The 18,319-nt window shown below is 50.5% G+C and overlaps 1 protein-coding gene across 1 annotated transcript in view; it reads right to left on the bottom strand.

The window, feature by feature from the left end:
* LOC122382862 (protein unc-80 homolog) overlaps nt 1–18,319 on the bottom strand; it is a 64,358-nt gene that overhangs the window by 25,449 nt on the left and 20,590 nt on the right. The window contains exons 8-34 of the mRNA XM_043368725.1: nt 16,999–17,159; nt 16,251–16,424; nt 15,975–16,054; nt 15,397–15,564; nt 14,565–14,737; nt 14,017–14,204; nt 13,609–13,772; nt 12,860–12,880; nt 11,214–11,553; nt 10,747–10,994; nt 10,414–10,537; nt 9,828–9,942; nt 8,363–8,550; nt 7,701–7,846; nt 6,489–6,657; nt 6,019–6,145; nt 4,723–4,849; nt 4,247–4,347; nt 3,881–3,995; nt 3,566–3,641; nt 2,977–3,189; nt 2,671–2,836; nt 1,742–2,254; nt 1,164–1,471; nt 650–813; nt 372–549; nt 45–167 (exon numbers count right to left, since the gene is read on the bottom strand). Of these exons, the coding sequence (XP_043224660.1) occupies nt 45–167; nt 372–549; nt 650–813; nt 1,164–1,471; nt 1,742–2,254; nt 2,671–2,836; nt 2,977–3,189; nt 3,566–3,641; nt 3,881–3,995; nt 4,247–4,347; nt 4,723–4,849; nt 6,019–6,145; nt 6,489–6,657; nt 7,701–7,846; nt 8,363–8,550; nt 9,828–9,942; nt 10,414–10,537; nt 10,747–10,994; nt 11,214–11,553; nt 12,860–12,880; nt 13,609–13,772; nt 14,017–14,204; nt 14,565–14,737; nt 15,397–15,564; nt 15,975–16,054; nt 16,251–16,424; nt 16,999–17,159 (4,670 nt within the window). The remainder of the gene's footprint in view (nt 1–44; nt 168–371; nt 550–649; nt 814–1,163; nt 1,472–1,741; nt 2,255–2,670; nt 2,837–2,976; nt 3,190–3,565; nt 3,642–3,880; nt 3,996–4,246; nt 4,348–4,722; nt 4,850–6,018; nt 6,146–6,488; nt 6,658–7,700; nt 7,847–8,362; nt 8,551–9,827; nt 9,943–10,413; nt 10,538–10,746; nt 10,995–11,213; nt 11,554–12,859; nt 12,881–13,608; nt 13,773–14,016; nt 14,205–14,564; nt 14,738–15,396; nt 15,565–15,974; nt 16,055–16,250; nt 16,425–16,998; nt 17,160–18,319) is intronic.

Here is an 18,319-nt window from a genome sequence, read left to right as displayed (position 1 = left end):
TGAACGCTGAGCTGATGAAGAGAGCGGCGTTTAGTCTCTCTCACCTCGTGGTCGGTGTCCAGCAGGAGGCCCCAGGTGACTGGCAGCACCTGCAGCAGCACGTCCTCCGACAGCACCACGGCGCTCTTGGCCAGCAGGTTCAGCGGGATGTGGAACAGCGTGTGCACCTGGAAATGCGTACAGCTTGCATAACGTAGTGGACATTAGCTCCTCTGTAAGTCTTGCCTTTCACACATTCCTAACGTGTCTCCTGTTGAGCGGTGAAGCTCACACCGAACTTAAAAGGAGCGTCACTGCCCAGAAACCCTCGGAGAGACCCCCTGGCTGACCTAGGGGACCCGCTGTCTGACCCCAGAGATGCCCTGGCTGACCTGGGATGTGATGTATTTGACAATGGGCGGCTCCTCCTTGGGCGCGCGCCGGTCCGGCCCGCTGAGGGAGCTGGTGTCCGCTCCTCCGCGCTCCACGTCTGAGTCGAGCGTCTCTCGGGAGAAGTGCAGACTGCCCGTGTTCAGCCGGCCCGACACTCCCTCCGGCACACGGTCCACCCTGCTCGGCGACAAGGAAGTGTGTCTTAGAGCTCCCTTTCCGACGGTCATCCGTGAATCACATCGCGCGGATAGTGACACGCACAGCACATCACACGTACCTGTCTCGCTCGCGCCTTCCGACGCTTTCCTTTCGTTTGATGGGGCTGCCCTGGGAGTTGGCGTCGGTACGTTTCAGCCGGGAGCGGTCCTTGTGGCTGCTCTGACGCGAACTGCCCTTGGAGTGTTCGGTGGACGGGCTGGTGCTCAGGTCCTCATCATACACCTGTCGAGAATAGGAATTGGCATGAGCGTCGAGAGGTTAGCTCAGTCGTTGAAAATGCTGGAGCCCTGCACATTCAACGGTTTTATTATACGATGATATGCTCAGCATGGCGTTGTACAAATTTGATGGCGTCCAATAAATGCATACGAGTTGAGTGCGGTACTCGTTCGGATGGCTGGACAAAATATGCTTTAGTGCATTTTATATTCCCGTAAGAATGGATCATTTAGTGGAGACCAAGTCTGCCGCCAAAGGTCTATGTCGCCCTCATTCAGCAGCCAACTATGCAAATCACATTACGGTACGACAGGCCACAAGTAGCGGTGGCGCCGGCCGCCAGCCATCCTCACCGTCTTGACGGCCTTGACGAGCCTGTTGCAGGCCCGCATCAGGCGTTTGTAGCAGTTGGGCTGGCAGAACTGCTGGTGGCGGCAGCTGTAGCTGAGCCCGGTCACCATCTCGGTGGCCACGCGCAGCCACGGCAGGTGCTCGGGCACCGTGAAGTCGTCCGTGTCGGCGTCGCTGGGCGTGTCGGCCAGGTGCTCGTCGCTGAGCATGCCGGGCGACTCCTCGCCGCTGTGCTGGTCCGACGTGGCGCTGCAGTCGCTGATGGCGGACACCTTGCGCCGAGACTTGATGCTGTCCGCCCGCTTGATGGCTGTGACGAATTATAGAGAGTTAGCCTTTGTTGGGCGTGAGGAATAACAAAGGCAGTAATAAAAAAGCTATCCTGAATAAGTAGTAATTATTGAGATTTGTGTTGCGTTTACTAACTAGAAACTAGTCCATGGGGTGCGGAGTGACCCAATGGAAATAAAATACGTCTCAGAAAAAAAAACTCAAGGTTCCAATGAAGTGCCATTTGGAGGACAGCAATCCATGTAAGTGAATCTGAATCAATGTAAGTGGTGATTCCCACGGTACTTACACTCGGCGTCCGGGTCGCGCTCCTTGCCGGCCCGGCGCAGTTTGATGGACCGCCGCCGGATGCTGGAGCTCGGGTTGAAGAAGCCCTGGCCGCCGCTGCGCTTCAGCAGATGACTGCGCGCGCCGGCAGCGATGCGTGCCGTGCGGGAGCACTCCTCCTGAATGATGGTATTCTGACTGGAGCACAGGCTGACGTCGTCCGGCTCCTGGAGTACGAAGCTGATTTTTCGCTCGCTGCTGATGGGCACGTGGTCGCCGCTGATGGACTGCAGGCTCTGCGCTGAGGTCTGCGAGTAGCCCATGCTGCTGAGCGCGGTGCTCCAGCGGCGCGAACCGGCCGGCACGCCCAGTGAGCCTCCCAGCATGCTGGGCGCCCGCTCGCGCTGTGGCGGCTGGAAGGTGCGCGGCAGCAGCGGGTACGTCTCGCGCATGAAGGCAGTGATCTCGTAGAGGAGCACGCAGCAGGCGAACCGCAGCGCCATCGGACACTCGCGGCCGGTGGGGTTGACGCTGGCTGTCGGTCGATGGAAAATTGTGCACCGTTAGGGCGTGGCTAAACTTCACGGCGAAACATCGCGAGAAGGCTATTATTCTAGTATCGATTGGTAGCAAAGAAGTCTTTTCTTTACTAACTACAATAGCACACCAAATATAAGTACCTATAACCAAGGCTCAGCCAGGCATTTAGCATTGCAGATCATCCTATTGATCGTATTTATTTAATTCTTTGTTCATTGTATCATTAACGGGGTAATCTCATTTGCAAGTGGAATAACGATCGAAATTAATATAAAAACAGCAAAGGCCGCCACACAAGATAATAGTTACTTCCATATGGCCATAAAATAAGACACACACCCTAGTTCTGTATGATAGTAAAACCTGCAGGCGTGGATGATATCATATCTGTTTAGCGAGTTTCTACATCACCTTCATCCAGGAAGTCCTCCTCGTCGTCGTCCAGCCGCAGTTGTCGTTTGCGCGCGTCGTCCAGGGGAGCGCTGTCCGCCGGCCGCCGACCATCCCCGCAGCCGCCGCCACCCTCGCCCGGACGCTGACCGTCGCTCAGCACCGTGTCCAGTCGGGATCCCAGCGCCTGAGAACGGGGGCGAGGGCTGATGTCCGGCTCACCACTCGGCGCGAGCATGCATGCTAGTTAGGTCCGGTGGAAGCGCGATATTAATGCCATTTCATACAGCGCCACTTTATGATGAACAACATTCTATCTCCGCTCACCTCGGCCCACTGGTAGAACAGTTTGCCGGCGGCCCGCTGCAGCACGTGCGTCCGCTTGGCGCCCGTCACCGGTTTGCTGTGTAGCGGACCCGAGCTCCTGAACAGCGGCAGGTTGAGCTTCATCCAGGCCGGCCACAGGCCCTTGTTGCACCGGTGCACAAAGTGGGCGCACTCCAGGTAGAAGCAGGCCCGGGTGGCCACCGGAACTCCCGGCTGTCGGCGATGGTAAAAAAACGTCAATAGATAGTGAAAGAAAATACAATAACTCTCATAATCTTTTCGAAAATGTGTCTCGCCTTTCGAAGATCACGCAGTTGGCTGTAGATCAATAGGCGTGTCGCCGGCCAGCTGGTGTTTCCCAGCAAATTAACACAAATGATATTCGGAGCGCGTCGCCGGCGAATTGGGCCACATTTCACCGCTGCAGCCCATTGGCAGAGAGCGCACGTAATAGTCAGGCCACGTTCTGTGGCTAGTAAAATGCTAACGAGGTTACCGCCCGGAATTGCTTCCCCGACTGTGTGCCGGTGGCGGTTGGCTCCGGTGGTATTTCTCGGGTCGGCGGCGGAGCGGGGTCGGGTGTTCTTACCAGGGAGAAGGCGGCGGCTACCATGGGTGCGTCCGGTACACTGCCCGGCGGGGCTGATTCCATCAGCAGGTTCAGTCTGCAAACGCACAGCGTCCGAGCGTTACATAGGCTGTGCGTGAACATATTCTTCGCAGCTGTGCCTACGTTCTGGATGTTCAGAACACTAATTACTGCTGCAGTTCATTATTCAATAGAAAAACACAATGCTAATGAATAGTTTTGTCCATTTCAAACATTCTGCGGTTATTGAATATGCTGAATATGAAAATTTTAGAGGAATTACTTCACTAGACTTTCCCGGTCGACTGCACCTACATTTTCATGCCGTTCCGGACAGCGTTGGTGTTGACCAGTCGACATTCCTTGACGATCATGTACTCGAGACTCTGCGGATAGCCGTCAAAGTCCCACGAGTTGTGCCGACTCCGGTCTGATGAACGGACAGTGAACGATCGTCAGCGCACATATATCATAAAAACGTGCTAATAACTAGATATGGTGGGCGGAATTTACGTTATGCAATGCAAGTTATATGCATCCCGATTATTCGCAACAACATTGTTCATAGTTTATATCAATTCGCCAAAGTAGAGAGTCGTCAGTATTACCGATACAGTCATAGTTACTGAAAGAGGAGCGGTAAGTAATTAAATCAGTCGTTACAGGTGGTAGGTTCCGTACCCGGTACGTCCTCGTGCAGTCCCTCCTTTCTCCGGTTTCTGCCGAGTCCAATGCGGCTGAGCTGGTCCTCCATTCGCTTCCGGGCTCGGTACAGGCTCAGACTAACCGTGCTGGGGAGAAAACAGCACCCACTAACCGGTGTTCTCGACAAAACCACGCAGAAATACACCGGTTTCACTGATGCTGATTATCATATTGATGCAAATAATCAACCAATTAGTATAAAGCAAATATATTCAAAAACACACAATGCTTATGAACTCCGCCGGAGGTTAACAGTGCCATCCCGATACCGGACGGACCAATGCCCCCTCCACGGTAACCTGTGTCAGATGTTGGGGACCGTCCTGTCTCACCTTCCCCTGCTGTATGGTGTTTTGGGACCGTCCTGACTCACCCTCCCCTAATGTATGGTGTTTTAGGACCGTCCTGCCTCCCCCCTGTTGTATCGGATGTTGGGGACCGTCCTGCCTCACCCTCCCCTGTTGTATCGGATGGCGCGGTAGACCGACTGCCTCCGAATGCTCCGGTCAGAGCCCTCGCCGTCCTCCGTGCTCTCCTCCGAGCCCTGGCGACCGGTCACCTCCCGGCGGAACAGGGACGCTGGCAGCACAGCACACACACACACTCCGGTCAGAGATCACGGGTCAGCAGTGCCTCCTCGTCTGCCCGCGCCGGCTGAACATTGTCTCTTTGTCATCGTACTGTATTGAACCTCGTTAAATTATAATAAATCACAATAACAACCACAATATTTGGTTCCAGACTCGTGTGCTTCTGATCCATTATTTTTTATCTCACTCGTTTGAAAATGTTTTTTTCGGTTTTGGGCTTACTTATCTCCTTGCAGGTTGAGACAATCCAATAAGTGGCTCCATACAGGCAGCAGATACACCGAAATTATGTACTGAGTGTGCATTCCAAAAATAACAGCTCAGGCTTCGATGTTTTAGCGAAATGGCCTTTGTAAAAGTGTGTGTGCACATCAAAGATAGGCAGATGACATTCGTGTTATTTGTGTTTGTTATCCAGGAAGAATTAGGGACATCGTTGAAAGCGAAGACAAGCGTGTGCTCAAGAATAGCGGTGCACGTCAATCGAAGAAAACAGTCTTCCACCAGCTTAGTTAGTCGTAAATAACATTGAAATGCAGCATTTTCCCGTAGGTGCTATTAATCTCAACTGAGCTTCGATTTTGTTTGAAGAACATTTACAAACCTCCAAAACAGATAAACCGAGGGAGTTTTCAGTGGTTATCAAGAAGTGGGTGCATTAGTGCGCTGTGAGTGAGCCAAACACAATTATGTAGAACGTGGTAGAACTGTCCTCCAAAACTTACTTCTTTTAAATCCGCCGTCTGGCACAGTGTTGACAGGCGTTATTTCAATGACATGAAATCATATTGATTCAATGTTATGATTTCCAGAATGTCTATCAAAACTGTTTCAGTACAACTCCTAATCGTTGCAATGCTGAGGAAAAAATTATGATCACAGATAAAAAACAAGTTAACAACCGACCAGTAGCTATTTAGCATCCAATGCTGTAGCAACAGCCTGGGAGTTTCTCGGAATTCACCGCGCTAGGTAGACTGTACCGCATGACATCAATGAACAGCGGCACAGCATCGACTGCCTGCACGGGTCTGATATCTACAGAAGTCCATGAACGGTGAACTGCACTCTGCAGCGTTTTTTCATCGCACTCGTGTGCCCCGCCCACTGCCTGTGACGTCATTTTGTACCCCCGGGGCGGTGGGTCACGTGACTCACCGAAGCGGGACACACGGCGCGTGCGCGGCTCCTCTGCGGCCCGCGTCGAGTGGCGGTTCTTTCTGCGGATGGTTGACGCCGGGCTGGGACCCGGTGGGCTCTCGTCGCCATCCGCGTCCAGCATGCTCTACCGATCGGAAGAATTGAATGAAAAACTGTCTGCCACTGAAGAGTGGGCAATTTAAATGGTCAAATTTACAGAAAACAATTGGTCTTTCTAAAATTCCCGATGCGACCAAAAATCGCTCAGTGCCCTTAAAATGGTAAAGGGAAAACAATACCTACCTCTCATAACATACAGCACAGAGTTTGAAATGAAAATAAAACTCAAGCCAACTAATGATCACGAGGATGACTGAAACTCACCTGATAGAAACCAAAAGCCACGCCCCTGGAAATCAGTACTTCCAATAAATACAACAAATAAGAATAACATTTCCTTCTGATAGAAACTTCATGGCAAACTTTACCTGGACGCTGGGCGCCTTCCGTATCACTGAGGACAGCGAGGCCACGGTGCCCTTTTTCCTGAAGAAGGACTTTTTGTGTCCCCTCTCCTCACGCTCCTCCTTGTCCTCTGTGTGGTAGTAGTTAGTCGGGGATTCCCTGGAGCCGGGCTCGGCCATCATGTGGATGCGCCTGTCGTGAAAGAAACAAACATTGAGCTACAAAGATGATCATTAAGACAATTAGCAATAGGCAAAAATATATTGCTTTAAAGGTAGTGTGCCAGCTTTCTTGGACCATATGGAGTTAATGACCCGGATAAGGAGAACCGGATTTTTAGAACTTATCCATACCTTCAAAACTTATGGAAACGTCTTAAATTCTTCAAATTTTGAGTACCCCAGTGCGAAATTCGCCCCGACGGGTTGTCGGTCGTACCCCAACCACATTTCACACCACTATGAACAATAAATGCACACACTAAAATCGCTATTACCGATAGGCTCATCCAATCAAGTTTCGATAAACCCGTTCATCATCATCTCCTGCGGTTTCGAACACGCCTGTTAGGTGGCTTCTGATGCTCGTCGTGGTCGGAATTTCCAAATACGCGTGGTGCGTCGGGCCGCGCGCTCTGACTTCGGCCAAGAAAAATGCGTCAGCTGATCATTGTCATTTCTGCCACTTGCGTGTGGTGTAATGGGGTCATAACTTAAGAGACGGCTGTTTCATATCAATTATTTTACATAAAATCATATTTCAAACCACAACTTAATGTTCGACAGCCAAATTTAAGAAACAATACCAATACAGGCTTACAGTTTAAGGCTCGACATTGTGTTGTCTACGATAAGACAGCTGATAACTCATTCCCGTACGTCGTATGGTCGTAACACTATAATGACCTTTGCTTATTGTCACAAGTGCGCCGCATTCGCGATTGTTGCCCGACGCCTGTTTGCAGGTGAGCCCACTACAGTTGTTATACATATCTAAAAACCGATAAACTTTTAGGCGAAAAAGGCACTATTCCAGGCCCATTTTTGATTTTTTTTGCGATATTAGGTAAAAACAGAAGCTTCTTATCCTAGGAAAAATAAAACGGGAAATCTTTCAAAGGTGGCACACTACCTTTAAATGGGTCTTCAAGGAAGTTTCACGGATCAGCCTAATGAAAACTATTTTTAGGGAGTAAGCTGATATCAATTTCTTATCGAAATGTCGTATTTTCTTACCGAACTACTTTGGTGGTGATGATGGTGTTTTGTACATTTTTGCGGTCGGTCGAGTCGAAAAAGCCGGCCAAGAGCACCTTCCTGAAGATGCAGCCGTGGTTGTCGCGAACGTATACCACAAACTGCCGAACGTCGTGATACAGGGCCTGCGCGCGTACAGAGGAAACAGGGTTTTTAGCTGATAGCTCGTCTGTCATAATATGCTTGTTGCTCATGATCACGGCACGTTCCCGTGATCAGTCCACTAACTAAAGCAATCACATGGTGCTTCGTCAAGGTTTGGCGTTCGGATAGGACAAAGACAATGTTTGCAGGAGCCTGCCATAATACGGGTAAGTATAACTTATTTCAGGCAACGCTTATAAGCGTAAAGTGAAACATGGAACGCTGATGAGCTTGAGCCGTCAGCTGGGTCTCCCCGATACTCTCGCAGGAGCCTACCGAATCTATCCTTACTATCTACGAGTTACGACGTTCACCAGCTGACTCCGGTGTTCCTCAGCTCTGGTCGTCAGTCAGATATTGTCCCACGCTTCCCCACACGGTCTGACACTCCCTGACACAATCAGACACCTACTGACACCGACAAGCCCGACAACTGTCTGACGCTGTCCAACAACGACACTCGACAGTCTGCCACACCGTACGCGTCCGCCACTCACCAGGTGCTCGGGCAGGCGGAGTTCCCGCGACATAGCCACCAGTCGCCGCATGTACTCGCCGAAGATGATGCCGATCATCTGACCCTCGACGCCACGCACGCTGGCAGTGCCGCGGACGGCACCAAAGTTGGTGGCGTAGCCGAACTGGTGGGCACTGTCAGCCTGCTTGCCGGACGTTCGTTTTTGGTCTGGGGACGGCAGACAGACAGGTGAATGAGGTGGGACCAGTCGCCCTTGTGATGCCATGTCCTGCTGAATATTGACACCTGCTCTTTTATATCCAACATATGGGGCAATGCAACGATGCAGATACGACAGGGACGTGTATTTTGTGTCTACATTCACCGTCATCATGTGGCTATCTCTGCTTCTGCTGCGGCCCTCCCTGTCCTCTGCCATTCTAGGTTCTGTCGTAGCTATAGCCATGGCCATCCCTGTGTTCTGCCATCCTGCCCTCTACCGTGGCTATCGCCGGGCTCTGCCGCGGCTATCGCCGTGTGTGTAATTGATGGCTGGTGACGGCCGATGGTCGTTTGGCGCCCGGCCGGCCGCCGCGTCAGGAGCTCCCCGTCACACCGGATTACGATTACAGAGAGTGGACGCGCGCCACAGCACACTCGTGCCGCACTGAACCTATAATCTTTTCTGTTTATTCTAACAACCAACCCTCTCTCCCTCTCTCTCCCTCTCCCTCTTTCCTTCTCCCTCTCCTTGCTCTCTCTCTCTCTCTCGCTCTCTTTCTCTCTTTCTTTCTGTTTCTCCCTCCCTCTTGCACTCTATCCCCATCTCCATCTCTCTCTCCTCTCTCTCTCTCCTCTCTCCCTCTCTTTTCTCTCTCTCTCTCTATCTCTCTCTCTCTCTCTCTCTCTCTCTCTCTCTCTCTCTCTCTCTCTCTCTCTTTCTCTCTATTTCGCCACGCTGTTCGTATTTTCTAATCCTTTCCGGTCTCTCCCTATATCTCTATCTCGTTCCGTTGCAGTCCTGTGCTGTTACTGACGCCATAGCTCAGTCGTGGTGAGAGATCGCTGTCCAGGGAACGTTTCCAGCCCGGCTGGTTGGCGATCGCGGATACTCCCGGGGAGCGATGCGATCGCGAGGTCCCCACGGAACGACCGTGGGTACGAGAGAGAGTGATGTAGATTTTGTATGAACGAGTAGTGCGGGTGGATGCTGTGTGGTGTAACGTGATGTGTTTTTTGTTTACCCGGGTATAACGAAGTGGGCGTGGCAGCTGATACAATGCCAGTGCATATGAGTGAGAATGTCACGAACTTCGAAAATTACTGTCACAGGTGGAGGGATTTCACTCGATCTTTTGTTGTTGAATTTGCCAAGCAGTTCGCCAGCCTTTGTGTCTATAAAATGGCAGTAGGTACAGTAGCAAACATACAACATACACAGCACAGCTATGACGTACCTAAATCAGTTTGAAACTCATTCGAGAGCACCCGAAAACGTTACTCACTCATCGGCGATGCCGCTTGGCCGTGGTCGCCGCACCAGCCGACGAACGAATGCAGAAACTCCATCAGCTCGTGGATCGACGACTGAGATGACAGCTCCCGCATGTACTTTTTAAACTGTAGAAATCAACGTCATATAATAACACGGCAGCCCATTCGATAAAACAGTCACGCAAAATAACTGATTAGCAAGAATAAAAGAATTGAGACTGTTACTTTTCGTGAGATTAAGCTCAGCATTGCAATGCCTGTTTCATGACTAACCGTGCTCAGTGCAATTTGTTCAATTGTAACTTGTAAACAGCTCAGTTAATTTCGCAGGAAATAATGTTTTTTCTGTCTGGCCGACTACTTTATCATATCATTTCTGCGCCGTGGGCTGGCTGCACATATACAAATGACTCGGGAAATGCATCTACAAATGGAAGCTCTTGTGTACGGTCAAGCTTCGCCACCCACTCGGCTCATCAATCTTCGCTGTGACGATTAGCCGGAGCACTGCTGCGGGCACTTCCTCCTCCCTGCTCTGTCTCGCTGCTCTATCTCTCCCGCTCTCTCCCCGGGCGACCCTCACTCCCTGACACTCACACTGCGCTCGTCAATCTTCAGCAGACGTGTGAGCAGCAGCTGCGCCTGGGAGCGCAGAAACTCGGCACTCGGACCGCGGTAGCCCTCCCGGCAGCCGTGCGCACAGCCCATGTGCTTGAAAGACCTGTCGTAAACGCCACCACACAGACACTCAACACTTACTCAGATGGGCTCAGCATTAGGTGTTCAGTGCGTTTTATGACTAGAAGGGCGTAAAATAGGCAACTAGCCCGATCTTGTTACATGTAGTAGATTTATGAACAGGAACGTAAGTATGTGAGAAGTTCTTAAACTAATCACAAAGCCTATAATTTCAGGTGGCAGCTATCTCACCTGACCAGTATATCCATATACAGATAGTGCACCAGGAAGCCGGCCTTGGCCCGCTCGGGCTCGGCCGTCTCCTCGGTCGGGGCTGCTCCGGAGCTGCCGGCGGCCGCGGCCGACCCCTCCTGACGCTCCTCCTCGCGGTCCAGCAGCATCACGTCCATGGACAGCATGATCTCCAGCAGGCTGACGATGGCCTCGGTGACGCGCAGTGTGTTGGTCTGCCGGTTCCTCAGGACCACCGAGTGGAGGCCCTGCAGGCGCCGGACGTCGGATCGAACCGGGCAAATAATTGGAAAACTCAAAAACTGATTTAATTACAATTAACTTTATAAATGTATTGGAAATGTAGTGTTCAACTTTATAGTTTGTTGCGGAGAATAGCCGCATGACAAACTCCTAAAGAAATATCAAATAACATCCTTCATCGAATGAAGCCAATTGTGCAGCCGAGCTCTGCCGCCTGCGTCTACCTTGAGCAGCATGACGAGGTCGATGCCGCCGTGTTTGTTGATGTAGTAGGTGGAGCCGGCGGCCTCGGTCAGCTCCTCGGCGCTGTACGACACGTCAGAGTCCGAGTAGCTGCGGTTCAGCGTGACCGGCCGGCGGGTCAGGTCGCGCAGGAACGGCCGCGCCGCGCCGCCGCCGCCGCCGCCGCCGCCGCCGCCGGGACCGGGGCCCTCCTCCGACACGGAGGGGGTCGGCGTGGGCGACGGCGTGTGCTGCGTCACCGTGATGATGGGGTGCGGCACGCTGGCGATGCGCGACGCCAGCGTCTTGGGCGGCTGCGCCATCTGCGGCACGCCCATGTACCTGCCGGACGGCGGCCGGTCACTCGCGGGAGGCTCGCTGAGAGGCCTGCCGGAGAGGAGTTGCGGACAGCACTGCCGCCTCGGCTACATGCCGCCGCGCTGTATGGATTGGAAGTGCTGCCCACTGTACCATAATTGTAACTAAGTGGCCAGCTCGACTATATCGCAGTGGATTAGGTAACTACGTTTGCCTACTAGATTGGTTGAGCTGTAAAGTTTGGGAGTAAAGATAACGTCTTCTTGAGTTCTTGAAATTGAAACGAATATTTTTTAAACGCTTTGAGGTATCAAAAATATACATCGCACAAGTTGATGCATACACTATGCTTAATTATTTGAGGGTGACTATTCGACAATTGATAGTTCCCTACATTTAAGAACTTTCTTCTTTAACTTAAATAAATAGGCAAGAAAATGCATATTCAAAACTAACAGTTCTTCACTCCTATGCTAGGCTATGTGCGGTCAGTTCACGTTTATTGAAACTCTAGAGGGATGATGCTTTTTAGTTTGAATTAGAAGTAGCATGGCATGTGTGCGTCTTGAATTCTAGGTACGCCAACGAGCGAAATGTATGTTAGAACGTCTATTTTTGTGGTTCGCTGCGGCACTAGCCTGTTCAGCAGGTTTTTTCCTGGTTAACCATTTTATTGCGTATATTATCTAAAGCTTCTGTGCAGCCACACCATGCTCGTGTTTTCACCACTTTAGTGTTTATCTAATGTGAGGAAGTAGAAGCGTTAGTTGCTAGTTATTGAAATTCTGTCATTTATACAGCATGCGATAAACTATATCATTTCAAATTAGCTAATACTTTGTACATTGGACATTGCTAGTAAAATGCATTTACATGCGTAATGATGTGAACATGCATTATTTCAAATACGGTCATTTTAGAATTATCCCTAATGTTTCGCCTCCAAGACGTCACACACAATTTAAATTAGCTGATAAGCTTCCTCAAGAAACAGTTATATGCCAGTGAAAGGTGTAGGTACTCAAAACTTCTTTAACTTCACTTTAAGTAAATACATAAAATTGTGCCACAGAAACTCCTCAATATTGTATTTAAGAATGTCTAACTATTCAGACGGGCAGATTATGTGTCTAATTACATTCAGGCCAAACTACTTCTATAAAAAGCTTTCGGCTTTTCAAGGCCTCGAAGTACCGCACACGCATTTGTGCCAACTTATGGTAAGTGAAAACTCAACCTTGCTACTCTAGTATTGTAAATGTATCACGCTGTTAGTAATTAATCGTAAACAAGGAAAACGTGTGGCAATGACAATGCAAACCTCACTTACCCTAGCTCTTCTACAATAGAGCTGATAGAGAGAGAGAGAAACGTGAGCATTGAAGCGAAGACGGAGAAAGGAGACAGAACAGACAAAAGGAGACAAACAGCGCTTGAACGGCGGATGAATGTTTTCCCATTGCAGGTGATGTGTCCTGTTCCTGTTTCTGTGTCGTTGACAGGGGGTAGCATGTGTTAAATCTGCTTTTAATATTTTGTCGTTGGATGTGCAATGAATATTAACAATGATAGCGCATAATTGTTGCGTGTGCTTAGAAATGTCAGCACTTGAGGGTTTTCCCTCCTTAATTAATGTTTTATGCTTGGTGGCAAAAAATGTGACTTTCATTTTTATAATTGTGCTTTTATTTTTCCTATGGGGGTTTGATAAAAATTGGAATGGTACAATAAAAACAATCAATCGCATTCGTATTTTTTTGTTATGTAGACAAGGAAAACATGTGGAATTGATTTACAGAGCCATGGATCAGATAGAAATCTTTGATAGTAATCTAATCCATTATTATCTAATCCATGGCAGGGGAATGTGTGGCAATGTGACAAAACGAAGCAATCTATAAAACTGGCGGCTGATATTCAAACGTTTCCTTTCAAAAGAAGCAATAAAAGCTTAAATTCCCGTGAAGCCATCACATAGTTCGGCATTTCCCACGAAATGACACAAAGGCCCTTGCTGATCATCAAAGCTGTGCACAGGGCCGTGAATAATGCGGCGCGTGTGCAGCTGGGCGGGCTTACCTGAGGCTGGGCATGCTCTTCCCTTTGACGAGGTTCTGGCCGAGCACGGGGTCGTACTGATGCGAGTCGGCCGCCGAAAAACTGCCGCCGTGCTCCCGGTGCTGGTCCATGGACGAGCGTGCTCGCGACTCGGGCTCGTTCAGGTCCGACTGAGATGTCGAGTTCTGCAAACCAGGCACACGATATCAGATGGTGGTCGCTGTGTGTTTTGGTGATGATAAGAACAGATCCGTTGCCAGATTTGTTTGTTGCCACCTTCTGTTTAGCAATTCCATTATATTATGTTAGACCTGACAGGGAATAAAGTTTTGTATCGAATAGTTTTTAGAATGAGGATAAAGAATAGAGGAAATGCCAAAATGAAAGGATAGCGGGAAAAAAGAGAAAAGAGGCATGACAGCCACCCACCGGGTAGTTTCCGGAGGCTGAGCCGCGCCGCCCGTCCCCCGCCAGTCTCTCCAGCATCGTCTGGGAGCGCGACTTCAGCTTGGTCTCGACGAACGCTCGGAAGTCAGCCATCCGGGTCTTACCCTTCCGCCCGCGCTCGCTGGCAGAACGTTTGTGCAGCGGCCCGCCCGTTGGCGAGGCCATGAACTCTGCGGCGAAACAGGCTTGCTTATGCTAATGACGGAACAATTTCTGGATGATGTCATAAGATGATGTTGAGAATTTCCACCGCTAGCGGATAAGATGAGCGGCTTCTAATGAAGTGAGTGACACGGACGCAAATGTCAAAGGCGAGTTCAAATTTAGCGTGCAATGGAGAAGCTGGTGGGTAATGCAATCAATGAGCCAGGTCAAACGTTCTCGACCCGATCTTCCGGGGATGGCCTCCCCCCACCCCCCCCCCCCCCATCTAACACCCGCTGAGCCTCCATCCCTAATTGGACTGTCACGTGACTGGCAATAGGTCACGTGAGCAATTGACCGGCTGGCGCGACCACGGGTCGGCTTACCTCCCGAGTACTTGGGCTCAGGGGATGGTGGCGGGGCGTCCCGGCTAGCCGCCTCTCGTCGCTTCGTCTCCGGACTCTGATACAGCGAGACCTCGATCTTGGGCACCGGCAGCGAGTTGCTCCTCTTTCGAGGCAAATCCTCCTCGGTGCCATCGTTGGTCATCTCACGCAGCCTGTACGTGGGAAAAAAGTTCATTCTAGTGACCACACCAAATATGCTATCAGTCGAGTTTTTAATAAACATGATTCATGTACTGCGAATTTATATTGCAACAAATACCAAATAGGTACCTTTGCGCTTTTACATGTAAGGACCTCCCTTATATATGTGTTAATAGAAACCTGAAATCAGCAGAAGCACGAGTCGGATTTAGAAGGATTGGACAACAATCAAAGAAAGGACTTCACAAAGATCCGCTTCACATCATTAAAAAGAAACGTGCTCAAGTGGAACGTTAAACGAGGAAGGAAAGACCGGCAGATCGACAAAGGAAACAGACAACTATTTCGCCGGCCAACGGAAACATGGCTGAATACTAGAGAAACAGCGTGAGCGTTTGCTTTGGTCGTGCTATGATTAGCGGCGCGGGCGCCTGGTGGTTAGCCTGACCCGCACGGCTTGGATGTTTGGCGGGACAGTCTAACCGTCAGCTCAAATTGCGGAAGGCGCCAGGACGGAAGAGAGGGTTATTTGAGAGGTCACTGGTTCTAGCAAGGGCTAAAAGGCGGTTTTACCGTTTTACGCTGCGGTTTCGTGTAAGGTAAGATTTAGTTTTTTATCAAGGAAGTCAAATATGCGGAATATCTAGCTCTTTTGTTGCGGCTGTCTCACCGGTAGAAGAGGAACTGGACGGCCCAGAAGACGCCCTCCTCGACCCACTGCGGGATGAAGAGGCAGCGGAGCACGGCCACGTCGGTGAAGGTGGCCAGCGTGAGGTCGACGGCCGCCGGCGGGTTGTGGCTGGCCCGCGAGGAGGCAGACTCCACCTGCTCCATACTCCTGCACACGGGTGGGAGTGGTGCCATCGGTGCGGGCGTGGAGCCATCCGGGCAGATATAACAGCGCGCCGATCCATTCACGGCCTTTGATATCACCGCAAGTCGGTGTAGGTATTATAAAAAGTGCTCATTAGACTGTCAAAGTGGTGCTGTTTTGTCAACTGATTTCCAGGGATATTATATCATAAGTGCCAATGCCGGACGCAGTGCTACCGAAGCCATGCTTGCCCTTATGAGACAAATGCTTATTTGTTTTATTTTACAGTAGTAAATAATGGGCCAAGATTTCAAAACCCGAAGCACTTTTAACGAATGGCGCTCTATTCATTGAGTTAAAGCAAAATCGCTACAGCCTTACAATGACTCACACTGGATTGGGCAGAGTTTATGTTGTGTACGGCTGTAACATACCCTTTATCGGCGGTACGGAAGCTTTCCTGAGGACTGGGTCGAGATTCTGCGACCTGCCTACTCAGCATTCGAGAAGGGACCTGAAAGCATTCAAACTTGATCAATGCGTCTGAATACAACACGAAATATGCTGGAATACTCAATGTCATTTGTTTTCAATGAACCAAAAAAAAAACACTTTAAATCATCAAATTCTCTGCTCTGATTTTTTTTTTATTCACGTAATTAAGTGGAAGCGTCTCAAAAATATTGGGTTAACCTCGACCTTGTACTGACTTTGTAGACCTTGGGTCGTCTCTGGGCCTCGTCTTCTTCCTCTGGCAGCGAGTCAAGGCGGAAGATCATAACGTGCTCCTCTTCAATGGAAGACGTCTCTTCGGGGATCGTTTCGGGAAACGAGGTGGCGTGCGGCTCGCGCGGGGTGGTGGCTGAAGAGCTGGACCGCGACGCCTGTAGAGATCATCGTAACGTTATTTTACCCTACATACATGCAGACGGAGATGCTACTTGGATCCTTAACCTCCCCACGCTTCATTGATCAGGCGCTCCTTATGCCGGTGCTATTGCCGTATACGGCTAGAAACGGTTTTAGTTTATGCATGGATAGTCGGCTGAAGCTGGGCAGTATTTCAGGCGAGATCCCCCGGCGGCCGTTATTGTGATAAACTGGTGCTGGCCCGCGAGAACTAGGTCAAGTCGCACGATGAGTGACGCATTTATCAACGCAAGAACTACGAATTATTCATTCATATTTTCTTCAGTCTATCATGCAATGATATAGTGATAAGAACTCCATCAAACATGGTCGTTCTTATCTTAAACTTGCGTCTTAAGTAAAACAAAACGTGGGAGCTTAAAACTGTGCAAGGACATGGAAAAAGTAGCTATATCAATTACCTATATCAAAGTGTTTACAGCTGTGGCTTATCCAACGGGGTCCTAAACCCTCACAATACAACTAGGTCTAGATCCCAAATTGAACACCACATCTCGTACCCCTGGCTACTCGAACATCTCGTCTCACCTCTTTGGAGGTAGGCTGTGGGTCGGAACTGAAGCCCAGGTCGGAGGGAGGCTCGTGACGAGCGGTCCAGCCCGCCGCCGGACCGGGGTCGGCCCCCTCATCGGCTGGAGCTGGCGCTCGAGAGGGGTCTTCGCCACCGGTCCCCGGCGCCGGTTCCTTACCTGACGCACATCGGACGGGGAGGGTCACAACGCTGGATGGAGCTCGGAGAAGGAAGAATGGATACTTTGATAAAGGGCATGGAAATGTCGCTGAGAGAGTGGTTCCGAGGCATTTAGCTCAGTAAACACTGAAGAGAAATCCTCCTTTATCGTTGTTACGTAATTTGTTATGAAGTAACCCCACTTAACAGCGCTACCACACTCATATTTCCTTGTTAGCGTTCATTGCTTTCACGGCTGTTTTCAACAGCTCCAATTCTTTTGTCGGCCGCCATTCGGCGGTGTTCCGAAATTACCGCACCGCCACGGTCGGCTCAATCCAATCCCGGCCACTAATTCCTGGCTCTGCTCGGCCCAACTGTCGACTCGGAGCTGCCGGCCCGCTAGTTTCGGGGTGCTGTATCAGGGAAACGAATGGGGCCGGACAGGTCCACAGACGGCGGCCCCGCTCCGGTCCAAACAACGTCTCCGCATCGACATGTTTCGCTCGGCTCCCGGACCCACTGAAAACTACCAGACCGGTTCCAGAAGGCCAGCAAAAATAGACAGCCGGCGGGGAGCTCGGCAGCTCGGCGGGTGTATTTATTTCAAACGGGGCTGTTTTGGTGAGTCAGGTCTCAAAGAAGCCGACCGGATCGGGCCCGTGCGATGGGATCGTGCCTGGACAGTGTTTCTGGGTCGTCGCGGTCACGTCAACACAATGCCCCTGCTCACGCCCTCATTACCGACGGCAGTCGGGCGCGATGTTATCGACTCGGCGGTAGCTGCTCAGACAGCGGTGTGACAATGTGGAAATGGGAAACGGCGGTGTTTCATATAATTACAGGCCCTCAGGCGTTATGCGAAAAACAACTAACAAGCTTTGATCAGTTGACGACTGTTTGAAGTTTATCCAGAAAAACAAACTGTGACCGGGTGAGGTAGCTGGACACGTCATGTAAGATTAGTAGGCAGGGCTTCAGAAAGGAAATAAACTCTAATATGCCTCTAACACCACCTTAGACAATCATTTTCCACCTTCATTAAACTCCACCTCAGTCAACTATTTTCAACCTCCCCACCAGCACTGCACCTCACACAACTATTTCTCCCCCCCCCCCTCCGGCGCCTCTCACACAACTCTCCTCCCTCCGTCACCTCCTTTCACAACTATCCTCCCC

The sequence above is a fragment of the Amphibalanus amphitrite genome, unplaced genomic scaffold (genome assembly GCF_019059575.1).
Source record: "Amphibalanus amphitrite isolate SeventyFive unplaced genomic scaffold, NRLGWU_Aamphi_draft 000148F_arrow, whole genome shotgun sequence".
NCBI lineage: Eukaryota > Metazoa > Arthropoda > Thecostraca > Balanomorpha > Balanidae > Amphibalanus > Amphibalanus amphitrite.
This window is presented reverse-complemented; position numbering and strand designations above follow the sequence as displayed.